Source organism: Chrysemys picta, chromosome 23, assembly GCF_011386835.1.
Source record: "Chrysemys picta bellii isolate R12L10 chromosome 23, ASM1138683v2, whole genome shotgun sequence".
NCBI classification, from domain to species: domain Eukaryota; kingdom Metazoa; phylum Chordata; order Testudines; family Emydidae; genus Chrysemys; species Chrysemys picta.
Genome location: NC_088813.1, coordinates 12878336 through 12899579, shown reverse-complemented (window position 1 = coordinate 12899579; position 21244 = coordinate 12878336). Strand labels below are relative to the sequence as shown.

The following is a 21244-nucleotide window of genomic DNA, read 5'->3' as shown; positions in this document are numbered from 1 at the left end:
AATAAAGCAGAAGGTAACAAGGTGCCTGTAATCTCCTCACTTCTAACCTCTCTATCACCCACGTCGACCCCTCCCCTCCATACAAAATACAGATGTCAAGTTCCTCTTCCCTGCCCTCACTTTGACCCCATTGATCTCCCTTTGAATCCTTCTTATTGACTGACTCCCCAGTTTTCACCCCATCAAATTCAAGCTACTAGTCCTTGCCTTCAATGCCCTTCACAGCTGCCCCTCCCTGCTCATCCACTCTTGTCTCTTCTCATGTTGTCCCTGCCAGTTTCCCCCACGGATGCCAGCCTTCAGCTGGAAAAGCCTTTTCAAATTACTTGGACCCATCAAGATGTGCACCTAGCCATTGCATGTATCTGCCTTCGTACGAATGCTGCCTTATCCTCCTTTCCCCTGTGGGTTCAAACAGTACCTGGCAAACAGGGCATTCCTGCTAAACGATAACCGTTACTCATATGCTGGTGAACAGCTCCATTGGGGATCTTGTACCGGTGAAAAGAATGAAGGGAACTTGGCCGCAGGACCATTAACGATTCAGATGCAGAAACGGCCTCTTGCCAACAATGTATTGAGGATGTTAACTGAGATGTACTGTATATGTCTTCCTCAGGAGCTTAAGAAGGAGGTTATGGAGCACAGGCTTGTTCTGGATACTGTCAATGAGGTGAGCCGCGCCCTCTTGGAACTGGTGCCCTGGCGAGCCCGCGAAGGGCTGGACAAACTCGTGTTGGATACCAACGAACAGTACAAGATGGTCAGTGACACTATCCGGCAGAGAGTGGACGAAATAGATGCTGCTATACAAAGGTCACAACAGGTAACCTTATAATCTCTTGTGCCTCGCTCAGGAGAGGGTTTGGCGGGGACTGCATGCCAGCTGATTCACCGCTCCTTCCCTCTAAGCAGCCACATAACTATAGCTTTAGACATGAGAATCGCATGGTGGGGAAGCACCAATTAATGCTGAGAAATGAACAGATTCGGGAATTTGTGTGATAGAATTGGGGATCGAGTCTAGCTGGTTTCTGAACAGTCTGACTTTATAATGGTTTTGGTGATAGTTCGGTACCTCGTAGAGAAGTTCTGTATTAACTCAGTGCTCCTTGCTTTTGGGTTACGGCACTACTGGATTGGGTCTAAAACTGGTGACAGGTGAACTCTCAGGCCCAGAAATGTAATTCATAATTCTGACAGCCTGTGGATTTATTCCAGAATAAGAATCTTCCTAAAACCTTATTCTTTGGGGATTGAGGAGGATAGTGAATAGCTAAACCAGGGGTCGGCAACGTTCGGCACGCGGCTCGCCAGGGTAAGCACCCTGGCGGGCCGGGCCAGTTTATTTACCTGCTGACGCGGCAGGTTCGGCCGATCGCGGCCCCCACTGGCTGCGGTTCGCCGTCCCGGGCCAATGGGGGCGGCGAGAAGTGGCGCGGGTGAGCGATGTGCTGGCCGCGGCTTCTCACCGCCCCCATTGGCCCGGGACGGCGAACCGCAGCCAGTGGGGGCCGCGATCGGCCGAACCTGCCGCGTCAGCAGGTAAATAAAACTGGCCCGGCCCGCCAGGGTGCTTATCCTGGCGAGCCGCATGCCGAATGTTGCCGACCCCTGAGCTAAACCTTTCACCAAAAGCTTTGAGCACAGGTAGCACAAGCAGAACTCATCCAAACAAAATTGTGGTGTGAAAGAGCGGTCTCTTTCCCTGTGGACAGAAAGGGCATTTAAGGGGCTTGCTTCATTATACTCTTTAGCTCTAAACTTGCTAGTTGCAATGCTGCTCTGTGCTTTAAAACCTGCTGAAGAAGCCAGTACCCTCTTCCAGGCAATGAGGTATTAATCATGTCAACTGATGGCAGCTATTAGTCAACACCCAGTGTGTAATGGACTACGCTGACCAACATATTGGACCATGGTTAGCGAAGCTTTAAATCCCATGAGTATTCAGATACATGTGTCTGTTTAGCTCTTTCCACTGCTGACCTGTTTCATAGGAGTCCTGCGTATAAAACCTAGGGCTGTTTTTATTTCTCTTGCAGAAAAGGGTACTGTCTCTTTAAATGTTTGCTAAAAGAGGGGGAAATGTAGCTTGTCGCATGTGTAAAAAAGAGTGTGTTCTCTGTTGGGGTCTCCACAAAGCCAAAGCAGATAGCTGTTGAAAGGGATGGCGTCCCTTTAGGACAGCTATCTGCTGCTGCATAGGTAGGTTTGGAAGGATTAGATTTTTATTGGTAAATGTCAGGAAACTTCAATTTCACCCTACGTACAAACTGATGAAGAATATTTCCATCCATGAGCATCAAAATTTAAGATATGCAAAGGAAGAAAAATTCTGCTTGGGAATTTATCAGAGGTAGATTTAAGGCTGTTTACTTGGTCTGTATTTGACGTTGACAGTTTGTGTTTTAAGTTTTAAATCCTTCACTTTATACGTCTCAACGTCTACGGTCATTAAATGATTATTGCCTGACCCTTTCCCCATAATTGCTTAAAAATAAACAGGAATGTTATCCCTCAAAATTATTAAAACAGTGAATTCTGCTAACCCTATTCCTAGGCATCTCTCTGTGGAAATGTTGCCTCCGGATTGTTGAGCAATTATTGCCACATTACTCAGAGTAAAACTACAATCATTTTCAATTTGGGGTGGGGGGGGGGAGGAGGGGAGGCTTCTTTAAAAAAAAAAAAAAAAAAAATTGGTAATTTTCCTCAAATCAGATGTGGAATAAAACCTGCCGGTGTGTGTTGGCGTTAAGGTTATGTTGTTTTTCCATGTCTTTCTTTGTACGTATGTGACTGCATCTCATTGGCTGGCTGTATCTTCCTTGGGATTGCTTTGTCCTTGTGTAGCACCAGGCCTGCTGGGTCTGTGCCTATCACCTTTGCACATTGCTGTGCATTTCCCTTGTTCCAGTTGTGAGTCCACATTGCTGCCTGTAGTATGGAGATATGTATCTATGAGACCATTGTCCATGTGTGTATCGCTGTGCGTGTGTCGCTGTTGCTGGCGTGTTGGTTTGTGCATCTGTGTCAATGCTGTCCTTGCTCTGTGTGTGTCGCTAACTTGTTGCGCTCGGTCTCCTCTCCCTATTCGCTAGTATGAGCAAGCTGCTGATGCAGAATTAGCCTGGGTTGCTGAGACCAAACGGAAATTGATGGCACTTGGTCCAATTCGTCTGGAGCAAGACCAGACAACAGCCCAGCTGCAGGTCCAAAAGGTACGTGCAATATGCATGCACTACTTTTGCTTGTTGGGTGAAAGGATGGGCAAGACCTTGCTTGTTGTCTGGAGCAGCGGGGAGAAGAAAATTGCTCCTTGAATAGAGGTGATGAGTGAAGTGGAACAGCTAATTGGTATGTCAGGGTGATATTAATTCATTTGCCTGGAGTAGGGCAAATCATTGATCGTGTAGGAGAGGAAGGTGGTAATTTATTAGCTCCGATTGAGCTGGGGGTGGCTGAGATGAGCTAGAGTAGGACAGGTAAAGCTGTCATTGGGGTGAAGGGATGGAGAGTTTATTGGTTAGGGCACAGCACGATCTTTCTCTAGGGAGGCACGTTACTTTTATAGAGCTGAGACTCGACCTGTCCAGAGAACAGCAATGGGTTTTTAAGTCATAGAGACACTGAGGTGGTGAGTTAAGAATGATCCCTCCAGGACAAGAGATGCCTGAATTTTCGAGATACCACAAGAGCTGCATGTTTAAAACATGGCTGAATTAGACAAACAACTCTTCATATATAAAGGTATCTAGCCCTCTAACTGCGGGCCTGCCAGCACTCCAGCTCCACTTCAGGCTAATTTTCAGTTGTTTAGACATCCATGTTTTTAGATGTCTTAGAAGCTATGATATTCCACACATTTTCTTCACTGCTTTATTAGATTCCCTTGTCACCCACCTGAAATCATAGCTCTAATTAGTCTGTGTAGGTGTATGTAGCCCAGTTTCCTTCCACTGTTTTGCTAGCAAACATTTTCTCACCTTAACATGGAACAGGTTTTTTCCTTTTGCACGTTCTCGGAGCTAGCTTAGCCTCCGGGAGTGACTTCCTGTGAAACAGTGATGTTCGGCGTCCGGATGCTGTTGTGTTAATAGCAGTTATTACTGGATTTGATACCATGTACTGTAAATTTTACATGGTCAGTCTGGTGCCAGCTCACACCCCTGAGCTGTGAGTTCAGAGTGTTTCGACATCTTAGTAACCACTTGGTTTTCAGTGCCCAACATTAAAAATCATGGTTAGATCATGGTGGCTTCTAAGCTTCTGACAACACACAAGTCAGTTTGAGGCTTCTAGCATAGGCCTAACCACCCGGGCAGTCTGTCTGAATGTCATGAAAAACTGCAAAGTTAATGTCATTAGAGAAGAGTGAAATTTGAATCATGAGGCTACCTGTAAATATTTTAGATCTGCATATCACTGACTTCCCTTCAGTGGAAAATCATCTTTGCTGTCCTTGTTTCCCTCCTGGTGGCCATAATTGGGGCAAAAACATACTGGATTTTGTATCGTTGATAAGAGCTGGCCACTACAACACAATTGAGATCACACAAAGATTGTAAAGGAAAAAAGACTTGATGGATAAATAAGCTAATAACAGTTGCCTCGGGTGTAGCTTTAAATAAAGAGTTTAGTATCCTTTCTCGGGCTTGACAGCAATAGAAATAGAAAGTCTGATCGGCTTTTGCAAAAAAAAAAAAACAAAAAAAAAGGAAAGAAAAAATAATTAGTGTTGTCATAAAGAGAGGAAGTGAACCGTCACATGTGAAGTTACATCGAGCTAAGCTTGGCTTTCAGCTATTGTGGGTCTATTGTTAATCATGTGGCCCCTTGAAATATAAATGATAGTTGTACGACAGCACCTTTCATCAACAGTCTTGTCTCAAAGTGCTTTAAATGTATGAAATGTAATTCAGCCTCACAACACCCTTGTGAAGTGGGTCAGTAGTAGGAGGGGTGAAAACATTATCTAGTATCTCACTGCAGGTGGGGAAACTGAGGGACAGATCTGGGGAAGTGACTTGCCTAAAGTCACACAGCAAATTGGTGACAGAACTTGGAATCACAGGCACCAACTTCTTTCTGCGCTGGTGGGTGCTCGTGCCCCCAGCCCCGCCCCAACTCCACCCCTACCCCCAAAGTCTCCGCCCCTCCCTGCCCCTATTGGACCCCTCCCCAAATCCCTGCCCCAGCCCCACCTCCTCCCCCAAGCATGCTGTGTTCCCCCCTCCCTCCCAGGCTTGCCGTTTTGCTGCGCAAGCACTGGGAGGGAGGGGGGAGAAGCAGGACGCAGCAGTGCACTCAGGGGAGGGGGAGGAGGCGGAGGTGGGCGGGGGAGGGGCGGAGCTGCCAGTGGGTGCAGAGCACCCACCAATTTTTCTCTGTTGGTGCTCCAGCCCCGGAGCACCCACGGAGTTGGTGCCTATGCTTGGAATAGTTCCCTGACTCTTCTGTAGGGTGCAAAGGTTGGTCTATTGCTACTGGTTCTGTCGCCATCTTGGAGTTTCTGTGTAAGGAGTGAGGCGCTGCTGGGTTCATGCACAATAAAAATGAACTTGCTGTGTGAGCTGCTCCAAGTCTGAACCAGTCTCTAATTTCCACTGGCTTCTCCCAGGCTTCTGAAAAAGATGTTCATTTATTAAGAGTGAAATTCCAAAACACAGTTGAGAAGAAAACTCCGTAATCTGCAGGTGAAGTCAGATTACGCGGCTGTCACAGGATATTTGACTGAGTGTTTACAGTCTCTGATTTACTGGACCACCTGGTGGTCATTTTCACCAGTCATCTCACCACTTTGGGAGCGTTTCTGAAATCCATTCCCCCCAGTACAAGCACTGTGGGAAGACAAGAAGTTTTGTGGCTTGAAGATAATGCTGATTTTTCTCATTCTGAACGTTTCCTTCCTACAGGCTTTCTCCATAGACATCATTCGACACAAAGACTCTATGGATGAGCTGTTCAGCCAGCGTAATGAGATCTTTGGCACATGTGGAGAAGAACAGAAAGCTTTGCTACAGGTATATCCATGTCTTTGATACACGTAGACCTCATGAGAGAGAGTCTTACACAGCAGTTATCCTGGCAAGTAATGGATTCAGTACAGGAGGGAGAAAAGCAACATGCACATTTCCTGCATCCGTCTATTTCTTTGTATCTTTCTCCTTGATTTAAAATTATTCCATCTCTAATCATGCCAATCAATAATACCCATGGGAGTCGCTTCCCATTTATTCACTTTTTAGTTTTGTTGCAGTGTTTATAAGGGGAAAGTTGTAGGGATCTCAGATACCATTTTGGTTGGCGTTACAGCGTGCAGTCGTGGGACTCCGCCGTTTCCGTTCACAGCATGCGGCTGGCTCGTTTTCTCTGCCCTTGCATCCGTCACCAACTCCACACCCTCCTCCTGTTCCCTCTAGGAGAAAACGGAGTCGCTTGTCAAGCAGTATGATGCCGTTAGCCAGCTCAACTCAGAGCGCTACGCGTGCTTAGAGCGTGCACAGGCCTTGGTGAACCAGTTCTGGGAGACGTATGAAGAGCTCAACCCGTGGATTGAAGAAACACAGGCACTTATAGCCCAGTTACCCCCTCCAGCTATTGATCATGAGCAGCTCAAACAGCAGCAAGAGGATATGAGGGTAAGGAAGAGAGGTTTTTATTTGCATCATATGCACCATGTAGAATTGATTCCGCCCTCTGTATAAAATGGAGGCTTCACACTAAAAGGGCCGATGAATAAGGCTAAGATTTTGTGACGGGTATTTTAAGTCCCAAAGGGTCATGGGCAATAACCAAAAATTCACGGAAGCCAGTGGCCTGTCCTTGACTTATTAAAAATAACTATGATGAAATGGGGAAAGAATTGGGTCCAGCACCCATCGCTGCTGCGGGCTCCAGGGTTCCCCCCCACCCCCGGTGGCTGAGAGCACGGGGTCCCCCCTGCCGTCGGCAGCAGCTTGGAGCTGTGGGATCTGCCCGTGGTGGCTGGGAGCTGCAGGATCATCTGTGCTGGCTGGGAGCTGCGGGATCCACCTGCAACAGCAGCTGGCAGGGGCACCCGGGAGCTGCAGGGGTTCTCTCTGACTGCAGTGGCTGGGAGTTGCAGGGAGGCCCCTCCAGCTGACAGCTCCAACTCCACTGCATCGGGGCTGAAGCGAAAATGTCACGGAGGTCTCTGGAAGTCACAGATTCCATGACTTCCATGACCTCCGTAACAAAACCTGAGCCTTACCGATGAGTGTAGTTTGGACACCAGTAGGTGGCAGGCAGCTATCTAAGCTCTCCACTTTTTGGAGTTTCCACCTGTCTATCACAGTGACACCTGTAGAAATCTAATCCAGATCAGGTATTTGTCACACCCCTAAGAGTTTGTATTTTAAATAGAAATTTTGAATGTAAACCCATGGGAGATTGATCGTCTTTATATTTGTCCTCTGGGTGTAATGATGCCATGGGGAGGGGTGTGTGTGTTTTGCTTAAAAGAACAGATGTGCAAAGAAAGAGCAGCTCTTTATCAGAGTTATCACCTTGGGGGGTGAGAATATCAGCTCCCTTGTGGGGGGGGGCAGGGGGTTGGTTTGAAGGTGGGGAAATACTGCCGAGGTCATTGGAAAAGCCTTCCCGAGGTCTAAGAGATGCCCAGGAAATCAGTGGCATGACGTAAATACGCTGTGAATTTGAATGCACATCTTTTTTTTCCATCCTGTAGCAACTAAGAGAGTCTATAGCGGAACATAAGCCCCATATTGACAAGCTGCTGAAAATCGGACCGCAGCTAAAGGAGCTCAACCCTGAGGAAGGGGCGATGGTACAGGAGAAATATTTGACCGCCGAGGCCATGTATGCCAGAATTAAAGAGGAGGTGCGCCAGCGAGCGCTGGCATTAGATGAGGCTGTTTCACAATCCACTCAGGTACATTTCTCCTTGCGCACAAAGAAGCCGCAGTTTTGTGTTCGTGTTTATCACAGCTCCCTGGGGACGGCGGGCGCTGAAGTTTACTTCTGTACCGTTTCTTATAACTAAAACCCCATGACTGTTCAGCTCTGTTCTAGGAAGCCATTTGCTGGCAGGCTGGTGTGTAGTGGGTTGATCTGCATAGTGCTTGCCTGTTCAGGGGCATGTGGGAAGGCTGGTGCTGATAGATTTGCAAAAGCGGTACAGAAAGAGATTGAATCCTGATGAAAACAGGGTAATAAATGTTTACAACCTTAATAATGTTCCTCATTAAAAGGGCTTTTTGGCATCTGCCCATGATGGACGGGTCTGGCGAGACTGTGAGTAGCGCTTAGAGAACTGGTTCTTGTTCCTGATAAGCAGGAAACTACTGTACGGATAATGAACAGCTACATGGGAGAGTTAATCATCTTCCCTTGTATATAGGCTCTGTGGAGGAGCCCTAAAAGGGAAGAACTATGTGAAAGGAAGGGCAGAGATTGTACAAATTGAAGTGGAGAAAGGATGTGAAGAACTTCTGTTGCATGTAACTGGGATTAGCGTTTGTAGCTATGTTTCACTTCAGCTAATATTTACCGTAGCACAGTTTTGTCCTCACGTCTGGGTTATTTATTCCTGCGTTGTTTAGTCACTTCTCTTGGTTTGCACTTGTATTAACTCCAAGTTTTTCCCCCCCACACACACCTTCCGTCTCATCTCTCACTCACATTGTGGAATGTGTTATCTTTGTGTGTTGCTGCCTGTTCCTGTCTTCCCCACATGGTCCCATTTCATTGTTGTGTTGACCGCGCCCCGCCATTGCAGATCGCAGAGGTAAGCCTCACCACGTTAGCTGTTTGTTTACATTCTCATTCTTCGGGCTAGATGGGTCTTAATTCATTTGATACCCAGATTTCTACTATATTATATCTCTGTATGCAGTTCAATAGAACCTGCTAGGAACAAACTCAGACACAGTGAAATTCCGTTTCGGTTGGAGAATTAAAGTCCTTAACTCTTTCCTTTTGTTGCAATGTGCAAATTGAAGTTTCACTTTATAGTGAGCTTCTGCTTAGAATTCAAGTGTTCTGTAGGGAAGAAACCATTTTACTATCAAAGGGATCTACGCTGAAGCATGTTCTGCCTTAGCGGGCGTGACTGGTTGGTTCACCCACGTTTGTTAGTTTGAAGACAGTCTAGTGACGATAGAGTTTGCACCTAGAATCTATTTCCTTTTTCTCTGCCGTTATAATGTGAAACTCAGCTGAAACAAGAGGCGCTCTTATTGTGTGAGAGTAGCAAGTCCAGTTCCGTGGGCAGACATCTAGTTCTAATAACTTTCCCTTATTGCCCTTCATTCTGTCTTGTAAACACTAGATTATCTTTAACACTAACTTGAACAATGCCAAATCTCCTTCCTTTATCGGTAAGATCAGCCAAAGCAACGGCAGAAACCCGAATCCCAAGCAGCACAGCGTCCCATTCTCTCTTCTTTCCCATACACGCGTGCTTTCCACCAGGTGGTTGCAGTCGAGTTGGGAGTTGAGATGGTTTCTGTGCCAGGCTCCCCTGAGCTGAGGCCCCTGTGGAGCCAAACACACGCAGGTTACAGCTAATGTGTTGGCACATGGATCAGGACTAGTGTGACTGAGTCTTCCTATGCCCATTCTGTGGCACCGCCCTTTGGAGGGAAGGGGATGTCAGTCCAACTTGAATTTTGTGGGTTTGGGTACAATAACAAGCTGCTGCTGCATTTGGTTTGCGGTTTCCTGTGCCCTCTCTGTAGGCTTAGCTAACTGCAAACTCTTGCGACCACCGCAGAATGCAGTTGTTAGCGACAAAACCAGTGACAGACATCAAATTGGAGGCTGCAGGTGTAATGGGCATTCTAGGAAACATTAATTCTCTTTAACAAAAGAGAGCACTTTGCCTGCTCTTAACATTATGCTGCATACATTGGAGTAATTCAGTACCGTACAGTCCTCTAACCTGCCTGATGGACTTGCCTTTGTTCAGTTCCACGATAAGATCGAGCCTATGCTGGAGACGCTGGAGAACCTTTCCTCCCGCCTGCGCATGCCGCCCGTGATCCCGGCCGAAGTTGATAAAATCAGGGAGTGCATCAGTGAAAACAAAAATTCCACCATGGAGCTGGAAAAACTGCAGCCAACCTTCGAGGCGCTGAAACGCCGTGGGGAAGAGCTGATCGGGCGATCGCAGGGGGCAGACAAGGACCTGGCAGCCAAAGGTATCGCACGGAGGTGCCGGAGACGTCTCACGTCTGCTCAGAGAGGCAGTTTGTTATATTTAGCGTATCTAGGATGGCAAGTTTCTCTCATAACCACAATGTATCTTGTTTATCGGGAGACTGGTATTGATAAAGCAATAAGGAGCATTTGACTGCTCAGTGATGGGTCCAAATCCAGCCCAGTTCAGAAGGAACTGCAGACTGTTACCCCATGACAGCTCTCAGGGGGTCTTATTCCCAGTGAATTGGTTTCAATTCAGGCCTTGAAGGGGGGCGGAAATGTCCACATCCCAAAACCACCAATACGATTGGCACCTTTGTTGGCAGTCTTGGGCGCGAGCCCAAGGACTGAATGAGCATAGGAGAGGTGGTCAGGTGTGGGGCGAGCACGTGGGCAGGCTTGTAACTGTTCTCTGGATACATAAAGGCTTTATATCTGTATCTTGGTGTTTGTCACATCTTCATCCAGCTTCTTTCTAAGTTCGTATTTCTGGCACTCTTGGCCATTTTAATTCTTACCTCGGGGGAAGACTACATGGCAAAAAAAGCCCCCACAGCAGCGAGTCTCGGCGACCAGGTTGACAGGTTCAGGCTCCTACTACGGCGCTAAATATAGCCGGGCAAACGTTGGGGGTTAGGCTGGTGCTTGGACTCTGAAACCCCCCCCCCCCTCCTTGGGCTTCAGAGCCAGAGCGCCAGCCTGAGCCTGAACATCTCCACGGCTGTGGGAATCCCCATCGTCCGAAGCCTGAGTCTGCAGGTCTGGGCTCTGAGACTCAATGCTGCAGGTTGTGGAGGGTTTTTTTTTTTGCTGTGTAGACAAACCCTTAGACCTTTCTCATCTATGCTTGTATGCAGATGCTTTAATTAGTAACTGGAGATTGCTGGTCAGAACAGGGTAAGAATAAAGAGTCCTGACTCGTTGTTTTTTCCCTCCCTCCAGAAATCCAGGGTAAGCTGAATCAGATGGTGTTTTTCTGGGAAGACATCAAGGCTCAGGCAGAGGGACGTGAAAGTAAGTTCCTCGATGTCCTGGAGCTCGCAGAGAAATTCTGGTACGAAATGGCAACCCTCCTGACGACTGTCAAAGAGACGCAGGATATTGTTCACGACCTGGAGAGCCCAGGCATTGACCCATCAATCATCAAGCAGCAGGTTGAGGCAGCCGAGGTGAGGACTGTGGACGAGTCATTCCACATAGGCCCCGGCGGTGCTACAGCTTGTAACCATGTTTGGGTCTCAAATGAAGATATGGCCAAATGGTGTTGTACCCTAGTTTTGTGAGCACCCGACATGGTTACAAATCACGCTGTTGTTTTATTTAGAAACCATGGGAGAGCCATGATTTGGTGGGGATGGGGGAGAGTATTTTAAGATATTGTTTCGTTTCAAGTGGAAAAAATAATGGCCTGTACCAGAGACTGAAACAGTGCAAAGATCATCTGAGCTGCAACTACGTTGGGGAAAACGCTTGTCAAGCAAGTGTTCAGAGCTGTCCGCCACCCTGTTCAGCGCATAATTGTTCCCATGGTTCTGCTCCCAATGTGGGCTGGATCTGTCTAGATTGTGAGATGCAGGTTACATTCCAGTTAGACTGAAGGCTACTGTAGAATAAAATGATAATAGTGGATGGACAGCAACACTCATCTCTATTTGGAATCCCGTGGTAGGGTCCATTTTGGATGTTGGCATAGTTTGACTCAGGGTGGTTGTTTTTTTTTTAAATATGTATACATCTCACCCCGGCGTACTTGTACGTGCCACTCCCATTTTATAACTAGTCTGACTTTGGTTTAGAAATGCTGGCTCTCTGACAGCCTGTTTAATTCCTGGTTTCATAAAACACTCTGAAAACTATATAACTTGCAGATAGGGTCACCATCTTTCCAGTTCAGACAAATGCAGAGGCGGTTTTTACCTTGTTTTTCCCATCTGCTTGCAAATGGTGATGGCATCCCATGCATCAGACAATGTAAGAAGTGTGGATTGGACTCAGTTACTGTGGTAGATAATGAAAACACATACCTGCTTCTTAATGTGATGCACACCTGTTGGGTTGAGGACTAATTAGTCTCAGTCTTCAACCAAAATGCAAAACATTAGCGGGTGTAATCTCTGTACTCTAGCTCCCACTGCATGCACCATCAAATGGAGTTTTGGAATAGCATTTACTAAACAAACCTATTTTTTAATTCATTGCACTCTCTGAATATAGACGATCAAAGAGGAAACTGATGGTGTGCATGAAGAACTGGAGTTCATTCGTGTGCTTGGAGCTGAATTGATTATGGCCTGTGGTGAAACTGAGAAACCAGAAGTGAAGAAAAGCATTGATGAGGTAGGAAAACCAGCAACTCTGAAGTCCGGTAAAAGCCATGTGAAAGGCCGCGTTGGCTCAGATGGAATAGTCTACTGAATTTGGGGGCAATCCTGTGTTTTGCAGATGAACAATGCATGGGAAAACCTAAACAAAACCTGGAAGGAGAGGCTAGAGAAACTCGAGGAGGCCATGCAGTCTGCTGTGCAGTATCAGGATACGCTGCAGGTGAGGCAGCTGTTGGTGGTTATTTGTACTGTGTGGACCAGCAGCCCGTTGTGCTAGGCGCTGTGTGAGCACAGAACAAAAAGATAGTCACTGCCCCAAAGAGCTGACAATCTGAGTTAGGCCCTGTGTACAGTGACCCGCTGAAAGCAGAGCATTCAATCAGCATTTCTTCTGCTTCTCTGGTGACAATTTGAAATTGACCCGGCCTGCCTTCACCCTCTCAAATTGTTATACATTTTGGGGTGCGGGGCGGCAAGGGATGGGGGAAATGTGCCTGATCCTAGTCTGCTGCGTATGCTGCGGTCGATGGAAGGAAGGAGGTCACTAAGCAGTGGGCTTGTGGAACATGAAAACTACCCATCGGTTTGCCTTGAAAGAGAAGCTCTATTGATTAGTCCAAGGATCGCACAGGCTGCCCCCAAACTCTGCTGATGGCCTGTGGAGCGGGTGTGGCATGCCTTGTCCAATGATCATGGAGGTTTGATTTTCCTAATTGTGTATGTGTTCCTCTTAGGCAATGTTTGATTGGCTGGATAACACTGTGATTAAGCTGTGCAACATGCCACCTGTCGGCACTGACCTCAACACTGTTAAGGAACAGCTGAACGAGATGAAGGTAAGCGTGCTACATTAGACCCCGTTCTCCAGGGCTTGGTCTGTGTTGGAGGCAGAGTTCTGCAGTTTGTTTGATTTTTTTGTTTGTTTGTTTCCCCTTCCACGCTTTGGCAGGAGTTTAAAATGGAGGTTTACCAGCAGCAGATTGAAATGGAGAAGCTTAATCACCAAGGCGAACTGATGCTAAAAAAAGCGACGGATGAGACAGACAGAGACATCATCAGGGAACCGGTGACAGAGCTGAAACATCTCTGGGAGAACTTGGGCGAGAAGATTGCTCACAGACAGGTATGGAGAGGGTGGGCTGCCAAAACCCAGGGCTGAAAATAAACCTAAGTCGTCAGCGTCATCCTCCTCTTCCTGCTCCCTCCTGATTAACATTTTCTTTGTTACCTTTGAACAGCACAAGTTAGAAACTGCTCTGCTGGCACTTGGTCAGTTCCAGCATGCGTTAGCAGAACTGATGGCCTGGCTGACCCATACGGAAGAGCTGTTAGATGCGCAAAAACCAATCAATGGTGACCCAAGGGTCATTGAAGTAGAACTTGCCAAACACCACGTACGTACTCTGTGTTCTGCCTTTTTATCTGGTCTTAAAGGGGACGATGGCTCCCGGGAAGTTATTTGCATTGATTTGTTTCCTTGGGATAGTGCTGGAGTTAGCAGAACATTTTAGAGGAGTGTGTCTTGACGTTACCCAATCCACCCTGTGCAGGTGCTGAAGAATGATGTGTTGGCTCACCAAGCAACTGTGGAGACAGTAAATAAAGCCGGCAATGAGCTCCTGGAATCCAGTGCGGGAGACGACGCAAGCAGCCTGCGGAACCGGCTGGAGAAATTGAATTCCTGCTGGGAGTCTGTCCTGCAAAAAACGGAGGAGAGGGAGCAGCAGCTGCAGTCAACGCTTCAGCAGGTCGGTGAGCTTGTTCTGGAGACGGAAATGTTCATGCTTGCAGAAGAGATCCGCAGAGGGTATCCGAGTTGGCTTGGTGTCTTTTTCCAGGGTGAAGGGTAGAGGAGGTAATGTATAGTCTTGTCTTCACTGCTAGAAAAGGTGGTGCTACCTCAGGGTAAGTAACTCATGTGAGCTGTCCCAAGATGACAGGGCTCTTTAGTTTTACCTCGAGGTAAACTAGGTGAGGACACCACTATGCCCCCACCTGGGATTAACCTCGCCTCGTTTACCTCATGATGGAACTATAAAGTACCTCGTCTTTGCTGTCTTTTGACCTTGGGATAACTCACATGTATTAGTTACCCCACCCCCACCCCAGTGAAAAGGACACCTTTTTCAGCCAGGAAGACTGGGCCATAGACGGGAGGCACAAACGGTCTGTAAATAGCATGTTCCTTCTTTCCAAACCAAAGATGCGTTCGTTCTGAGGGGAAGTCCTGCTCTTTCAGACGAGCCTTTTCTCTCTGAGAACTCAGCTCCGTGTGTGAACTTGCTGAAATGGTTGAATTGTTGAAAAAAAATTTGACAATATTTTTAGTGCCTTTTTAAAACTCTTCTCTGGCTCCTCATCCACCAGTGTTAAACCTGAAAGCCAGGCAATGGTTGCTGCTGTCATCCGATCCCTGGCTGATTTTGTGTTCCTTAACAGGCCCAGGGTTTCCATGGCGAGATTGAAGACTTCCTCCTCTGGCTAACAAGAATGGAGAGCCAACTGTCTGCATCAAAGCCCACAGGAGGTTTGCCAGAAACTGCCCGTGAACAACTCAATGCCCATATGGTAAAGATTTCAAATGCCTCTAATTCAACTAATTTCTCTCTGAAATGTCAGCATAGAAACATGTCTGTGTCGCATGGTGTAGTCCAGTGGTTCTCAAACTTCTGTACTGGTGCCCCCTTTCCCACAGCAAGCCCCTGTGTGCGACCCCCTTCATAAATTAAAAACACTTTTTAACATATTTAACACTATTATAAATGCTGGAGGCAAAGCGGGGTTTGGGGTGAAGGCTGACAGCTCGTGACCCCCCCCATGTAATAACCTCGTGACCCCCTGAGGGGTCCCAACCCTCAGTCTGAGAACCCCTGGTGTAGTCTAATGGGGAATGGGATGCGTGTTTCTTTTGCCACTTCTCTCTCCAGGGTTACAGAGGACCATTAGGTTTGCAGATGATGGCTATGGACAGAATTTCCCACTATCTTAATGAATGAACTGCTTACCTCTACTGACAGCATGATGATAAATATCACACTGTCAATTTGCTGTGTGTCCTAACCCCAGTGTCTCCACAAACTTGGAGTCTAGGGAACTGCAAATCCCCGATACAGTATCTCTGTCTCTAATATTTCGATGGTGGTTTGGTGTAGGAGCTGTATGCCCAACTCAAAGCCAACGAAGAGGTCTACAGTCAGCTGTTGGCCAAGGGGCGATTGATCCTGCTAAGCCGCGATGACTCTGGCTCTGGCTCAAAGACGGAGCAGAGCGTCACGCTGTTGGAACAGAAATGGAACTCGGTCAGCACCAAGATGGAGGAGAGGAAGGTAATGTTTTGAGCCAAAATATGATCCGTGTTTACTATGAAAGACATGGCTTGGAAGTAAAATGCCATTAGTTCCCTGCTGTCTCCAGAACACAGGTTTATTGCAATAAGCCGAATCAGCAATGTGCTTCAGACACCCAAGATCAGAGCTTTTAGATCAGTTCTTTTAGATAATTTCTCTCCTGATTACATATGCTTAGCATGCCTTCTGACATAGGTATCATCAGTGATGTCTGACATCAAAGTGTTAACTGTATGGCTAGTTACCAGAGCAGGGTAAATCTTAGAGAGAAAATGAAAGTACAATGAAATGTGAGTGAACGTGAGAGAGAGGCTGTTATACAAGAAATAAAAGAAGATATGAAGAGCATTATCCAGTTCTGAAAAGCAAAGATACGCTGCTTCTTCTTAAGAGACAACAGGCCAAATTCTCTGCTGACCTAATTCCATTGCGCTGGTACTTTGGTCAGCGATAAATTCTCACATAAAATGAGAGAAACTGGCCTCTACCCAGGCTGAATTTCTGGCTCTGCAGCTGTCACCACTGAAGTGTCGACTCCCTTCTGCGGAACAGCTTCTCTCATGGAGGCTTGTTTCCTAGGAAGCTCTGATGGTGACACAGCCACTTGTGTGTTGATTATCGAGCTGTCTCCTCTTTCATGTACAATTCCTGTCCGTGTGTTTCAGAAGAAACTAATTCTGACACAGCCACTTTCACTGAAATCTCCTCTGCTTGGTAAACAAGTCATGTTCTTTGCTTGAACTGATGAGTTCCCATTAGAGAGCTCATTTCATCTTAGAGTACAATACATGTCTTTGTCTGCAAAGCCTCACATTGTGAACTTGGTCCTCTCTTTGTGTTTCCTTCCCCCCCCCCCCTTATTAAAATGCAGTCGAAGCTGGAAGACGCTCTCAACCAGGCAACAGAGTTCCAGAATTCCCTACAGGACTTCATTAACTGGCTGACCCTAGCAGAGCAGAGTTTAAACATTGCCCCTCCTCCCAGCCTTATCCTAAATACCGTGCTGTCTCAGATCGATGAACACAAGGTAACCTTGGGGAGCTGGAGTTTTGTGTCTCACTCTGATTCTGTTTTACAAAGCAAAAGTTGGTTGCAAGCCATGCTCAGTGTTTTCTGCGTATGGGAGAAACTCGGAGACCTTTCCATGTCTTTTCTTTAAGTGAGAGTAAATCTTCGTTACTCCAGGTGTTTGCCAATGAAGTCAACGCTCACCGGGACCAGATCATTGAGCTGGATCAAACAGGGAACCAGCTGAAGTTCCTCAGTCAAAAGCAAGATGTGGTTTTGATAAAGAACCTGCTGGTCAGTGTCCAGTCCCGCTGGGAGAAAGTCGTCCAGCGTTCCGTGGATAGAGGCCGAGCTCTTGACGATGCAAGAAAACGGGCTAAACAGGTGAGGGAGGTGAAAATGGTTGTCGAGGACCCGGCGATATTGCTTATCCTCTAGCTTTCAGAACCTAAGTGTCTCAAGCCTTCAGAAGGCCTGGAAGACACAAACATCAAGTTGTAACTGCTCTCCCCTTTTGTGCAATTTCAGTTCCACGAAGCTTGGAAAAAGCTGGTTGATTGGCTGGAAGATGCAGAGAATCACCTGGACTCTGAGTTGGAGATTTCCAATGATCCAGACAAAATCAAACTGCAGCTCTCCAAGCACAAGGTAGAGGGTTTGTTTTCATGCTAGCTGAGATGAATGCCCTCAAGTGTGGGTTAGTTGGACGGGAAGAGAAACCACCTCTCAGTCAAAGCAGTGCAACACAGTCACTTTTCTACAATCTGAGGGGAGAGATGATCCAGTCAGAGGAACGGCATACTCCACGCTTTAGTTGAATGTTACAGTAGCATAGTTACAAAGTTGTACACGAGAGGCATTTATCCCACTAAGCTATTCACTCACAAGTTTTTATGCATTCTAAAGACATTTCCTTTGTGCCCTTCTCTGGTTGTAAAACTCAGGAGTTCCAAAAGACCCTCGGTGGAAAACAGCCTGTTTACGACACCACAATCCGGACAGGCAGAGCCCTCAAAGAAAAAGCTGTGTTGCCAGATGACACTCAGAAACTGGACAACCTCCTTGGAGAAGTGCGGGACAAGTGGGACACAGTCTGCGGAAAATCTGTGGAAAGGTGAGAGGAACATTTGTTGCAACGGTGAAGGACCAGAGATGGGATGATCCTGTGAAGTTTGATTTATATCACACACTGTAAATGTGCTGTTGAGAATATGGATGTAGGCCACAGAGCAGAGATGATGCCAGGCATGGCATCAGAAATGTAAACTGAATGTCCAGCCAGACCTCCGTAAGGAGATCGATCCAGGTGATGCTTAATCTACAAGGAGGCTTTGTCTTTCGGGGATTTGCCATGATGATGATAACATCGGAAAGACGGGCAGAAAAAGAAACACTTTCCAATTCAACTGCAAGCAGCGTTGATATTCTGGATGGAAAGTTCGTACAAATGTCCTTTGATGCTCTCTTTGCAGGCAGCACAAGCTGGAAGAAGCCCTGCTGTTTTCTGGTCAATTCATGGATGCGCTGCAGGCCTTGGTGGACTGGCTGTACAAGGTGGAGCCCCAGTTGGCTGAAGACCAACCAGTCCATGGTGATCTGGATCTGGTCATGAACTTGATGGATGCTCATAAGGTAAGAATGGGGTTTACCAGCTGCCCTTTGGGAAGGGAAAGTAACTTGAGTTCCCCATCCGCTGCATAACAGAAGTACCAGGCTTATAGCATCTCGGCAAGATGTGTGCTGTAGCGCTGTATACTCTGCTGTGCAGCTTTGATTTCCAGTGAGTAAATGTCTGGGAGACGGATTTGAAAAATGATATAGCTATTTTGGAATTGTAACATAACCCTTCAGTTCTGCTCTGTTCCACCTTGGATTTTCGAGAAGGAGAGAAGGGGGTAAAGTTTCTACGCTTCTGAAAACTCCCCTTTGGCAGTATTCATCAGGAGGTCTCAGATGTGAGTGCTTTCACTTCTGGGTTAGGTCAGAGGTTCAAATTCCAGGCTAGAACTTGGGCTCCCGTTCCAAACAGCTACTGCATTGGAGTGAATGGTGATGTCCTATTAAGCATGCCATCTTTCAAGTGAGAGATTAAACCATGATTCCTTCTGCGACACTCTGATGGTTGCCCAGCTACAAGTTAAAGATTCCCATACTGCTCTCAGAAAGAGTAGAGGATAACTTTGGTATCCAGGCGGACAGTCTCAATAAAACAAGCTCAGCTGTCTCCAGCTTTGGGTGGTGTACTGCTGACGGTGTGAGTGTATTATAGTGTAACCCCCTGGTGCGTGTGTAACCTGAGTGTGAGCGGATCTGTAACTTATACTCACCAGTGGGTTACAATAATCTATGGTGCCTATATAATCTATGCATAGGCACCGACTCCGTGGGTGCTCCGGGCTTGAGCACCCACGGGGAAAAAAGCCAAGCTCCCCCCACCTCCTCCTCCGCCTCCTCCCCTGAGCGCGCACATCCCCGCTCCTCCGCCTACCTCCCAGTGCTTCCGCCTTGCCGCCACCAAACAGCTCTTTGGTGGTGTGCTGGGGGGGAGGAGCGGGAACGCAGCGCGGTCATGGACGAGGCGGGGGCAGGGATTTGGTGAAGGAGTCAGAATAGGGGCAGGGAGGGGGCGGAGTTGGGGCGGGGCAGGGGTGGAGGTGGGGCCGGGGGCAGAGGGCGGTTGAGCACCCACCAGCCGGAGCAGAAGTCGGCGCCTATGAATCTATGTATAACCAATTCTGTTTCAAGGAAAATAAATGATACTAGAGGAAAAATGCCAAAATTGAAGCATTTCAAATGGGGTTTGGTGGAAGAAAGCAAACCACCCGTTCAACTTTATAGACCCTGTATTGTCAGACTTGAAACACTTCAAGCCTGTGCTGCCCCTTTTCTGTAGAGAACAAGAGGCAGACCCATGAAGGATCTTTCTCTTCTCCCTTGGCAGGTTTTCCAGAAGGAACTGGGGAAGCGCACAGGCACCGTGCAGGTGCTCAAGCGCTCGGGCCGAGAGCTCATCGAGAACAGCCGGGACGACACTACGTGGGTTAAAGGGCAGCTTCAAGAGCTGAGCAATCGATGGGACACCGTGTGTAAGCTCTCGGTGTCCAAACAGACCCGGCTGGAGCAGGCCTTGAAGCAGGTGAGGAGAAAGAGGCTTCCAAGTTCACTTTCGCTTTCAGGGTTTTATATATGGCTCTGAACCTGTACAAATTAAAGGGGGAGTCTTGTCAAGAAATGAACCAGAACTGTGTGTTCTGGAGCTCTGTACAAGTATTTGCCATCTTCCGGGGGGGAAATGTGATGGGACACTATCTCTGCCCCCAGAGAGCTAGGTACAATTCCCAGTTCTGCCACAGACACCCTGTGTGACCTGTGGCAAACCACTTAATCTCTGTCTCAGTTCCGCTTTTGTAAAATTGGGATAATACATCCCTACCACACAGGGACTGTTGTGAGGATAAATTAACGTCTAGAGTCACTGTCATGGGATCACCTCACTGTGAGAAAACAGATCATTAGAATTCTCAACCTCCAGTGTTTATAGCTATTGTGCAACTGGAGTGGTCCAGCAGATAACAGTCAGAAAGAGAGAGCAGCTCTGAGGGTCTCAGTTATTCCAAAAAAAAAAAAAAAAGAGCATAGAAGAATAAAAGCCTTGATTGGAAAAGCAGAGATGAAGGGAGGGCCGCATTGATACGCAATGTGGGCAAATCAGAAGGGAATGGTGATAAGAAACTATTCAGAGCTATATGAACAGTACGAGAGGGTGGAGTAAACTTAAGGCTAGGAAGGATAAAAAGATGCTGAGGTTGTATTTTGATCCATAGTAGTTAGTATATGGAATAAATGACCAAAGGTAACAAAATGGGCAGAGTACACAGATAGCTTTAAGAAGGGAGTTAGTTCACTTTTTCAGTGCCGCTAACGCAAGGGGAAGGGAACAGACTACTTGACCAACTCCAGTTGTTTTGTTTATTTGTGTCACTGCAGCGCCTACACGCCCCAGGCATGCAGCAGGATCTCACCGTGCTAGGCGCTGTACAAACACAGAGCAAAGACAGTCTGCTCTTTTATTTCCTCTGTTCCTATTAGAGACACTGCTGTGCCTTGCTTCTTGAATGGTGGGTAGAGACTCAGGCCGTGTAGAGATTCTAGGAGTCACTCATTGTGTCCGTCTCTTGGTGCTGTTTCAGGCAGAGGAATTCCGGACAGCAGTCCACATGCTGTTGGAGTGGCTTTCCGAGGCAGAACAGACCCTGCGCTTTAGGGGAGCTCTGCCTGATGATGCTGAAGCGTTGCAGTCGCTCATTGACATACACAAGGTAACCAGTCGCTCAGGAATGTGAGAAAACGTGGACTTAGCATGTGTGTCGACGCTGCCGG

At 47.3% G+C, this 21244-nt stretch overlaps 1 protein-coding gene across 32 annotated transcripts in view; it reads left to right on the top strand.

The window, feature by feature from the left end:
- The window catches only part of MACF1 (microtubule actin crosslinking factor 1), a 249139-nt gene that overhangs the window by 205249 nt on the left and 22646 nt on the right, over nt 1-21244 (top strand). For 26 of the 32 annotated variants that reach the window (XM_008171036.4, XM_005302134.5, XM_065577277.1 and 23 more), the window contains 23 exons: nt 620-826; nt 3102-3221; nt 5916-6023; nt 6423-6641; nt 7712-7915; nt 8762-8770; nt 9953-10184; nt 11128-11354; nt 12400-12522; nt 12628-12729; nt 13244-13345; nt 13459-13632; nt 13748-13903; nt 14060-14257; nt 14949-15077; nt 15662-15835; nt 16728-16883; nt 17042-17248; nt 17393-17512; nt 17809-17978; nt 18337-18496; nt 19806-20000; nt 21055-21183. In XM_008171036.4, coding sequence (XP_008169258.2) covers nt 620-826; nt 3102-3221; nt 5916-6023; nt 6423-6641; nt 7712-7915; nt 8762-8770; nt 9953-10184; nt 11128-11354; nt 12400-12522; nt 12628-12729; nt 13244-13345; nt 13459-13632; nt 13748-13903; nt 14060-14257; nt 14949-15077; nt 15662-15835; nt 16728-16883; nt 17042-17248; nt 17393-17512; nt 17809-17978; nt 18337-18496; nt 19806-20000; nt 21055-21183 — 3621 coding nt within the window. The remainder of the gene's footprint in view (nt 1-619; nt 827-3101; nt 3222-5915; nt 6024-6422; nt 6642-7711; nt 7916-8761; nt 8771-9952; nt 10185-11127; nt 11355-12399; nt 12523-12627; nt 12730-13243; nt 13346-13458; nt 13633-13747; nt 13904-14059; nt 14258-14948; nt 15078-15661; nt 15836-16727; nt 16884-17041; nt 17249-17392; nt 17513-17808; nt 17979-18336; nt 18497-19805; nt 20001-21054; nt 21184-21244) is intronic. The other 6 variants (XM_042844725.2, XM_065577275.1, XM_065577269.1 and 3 more) reach the window with 1 other exon arrangement.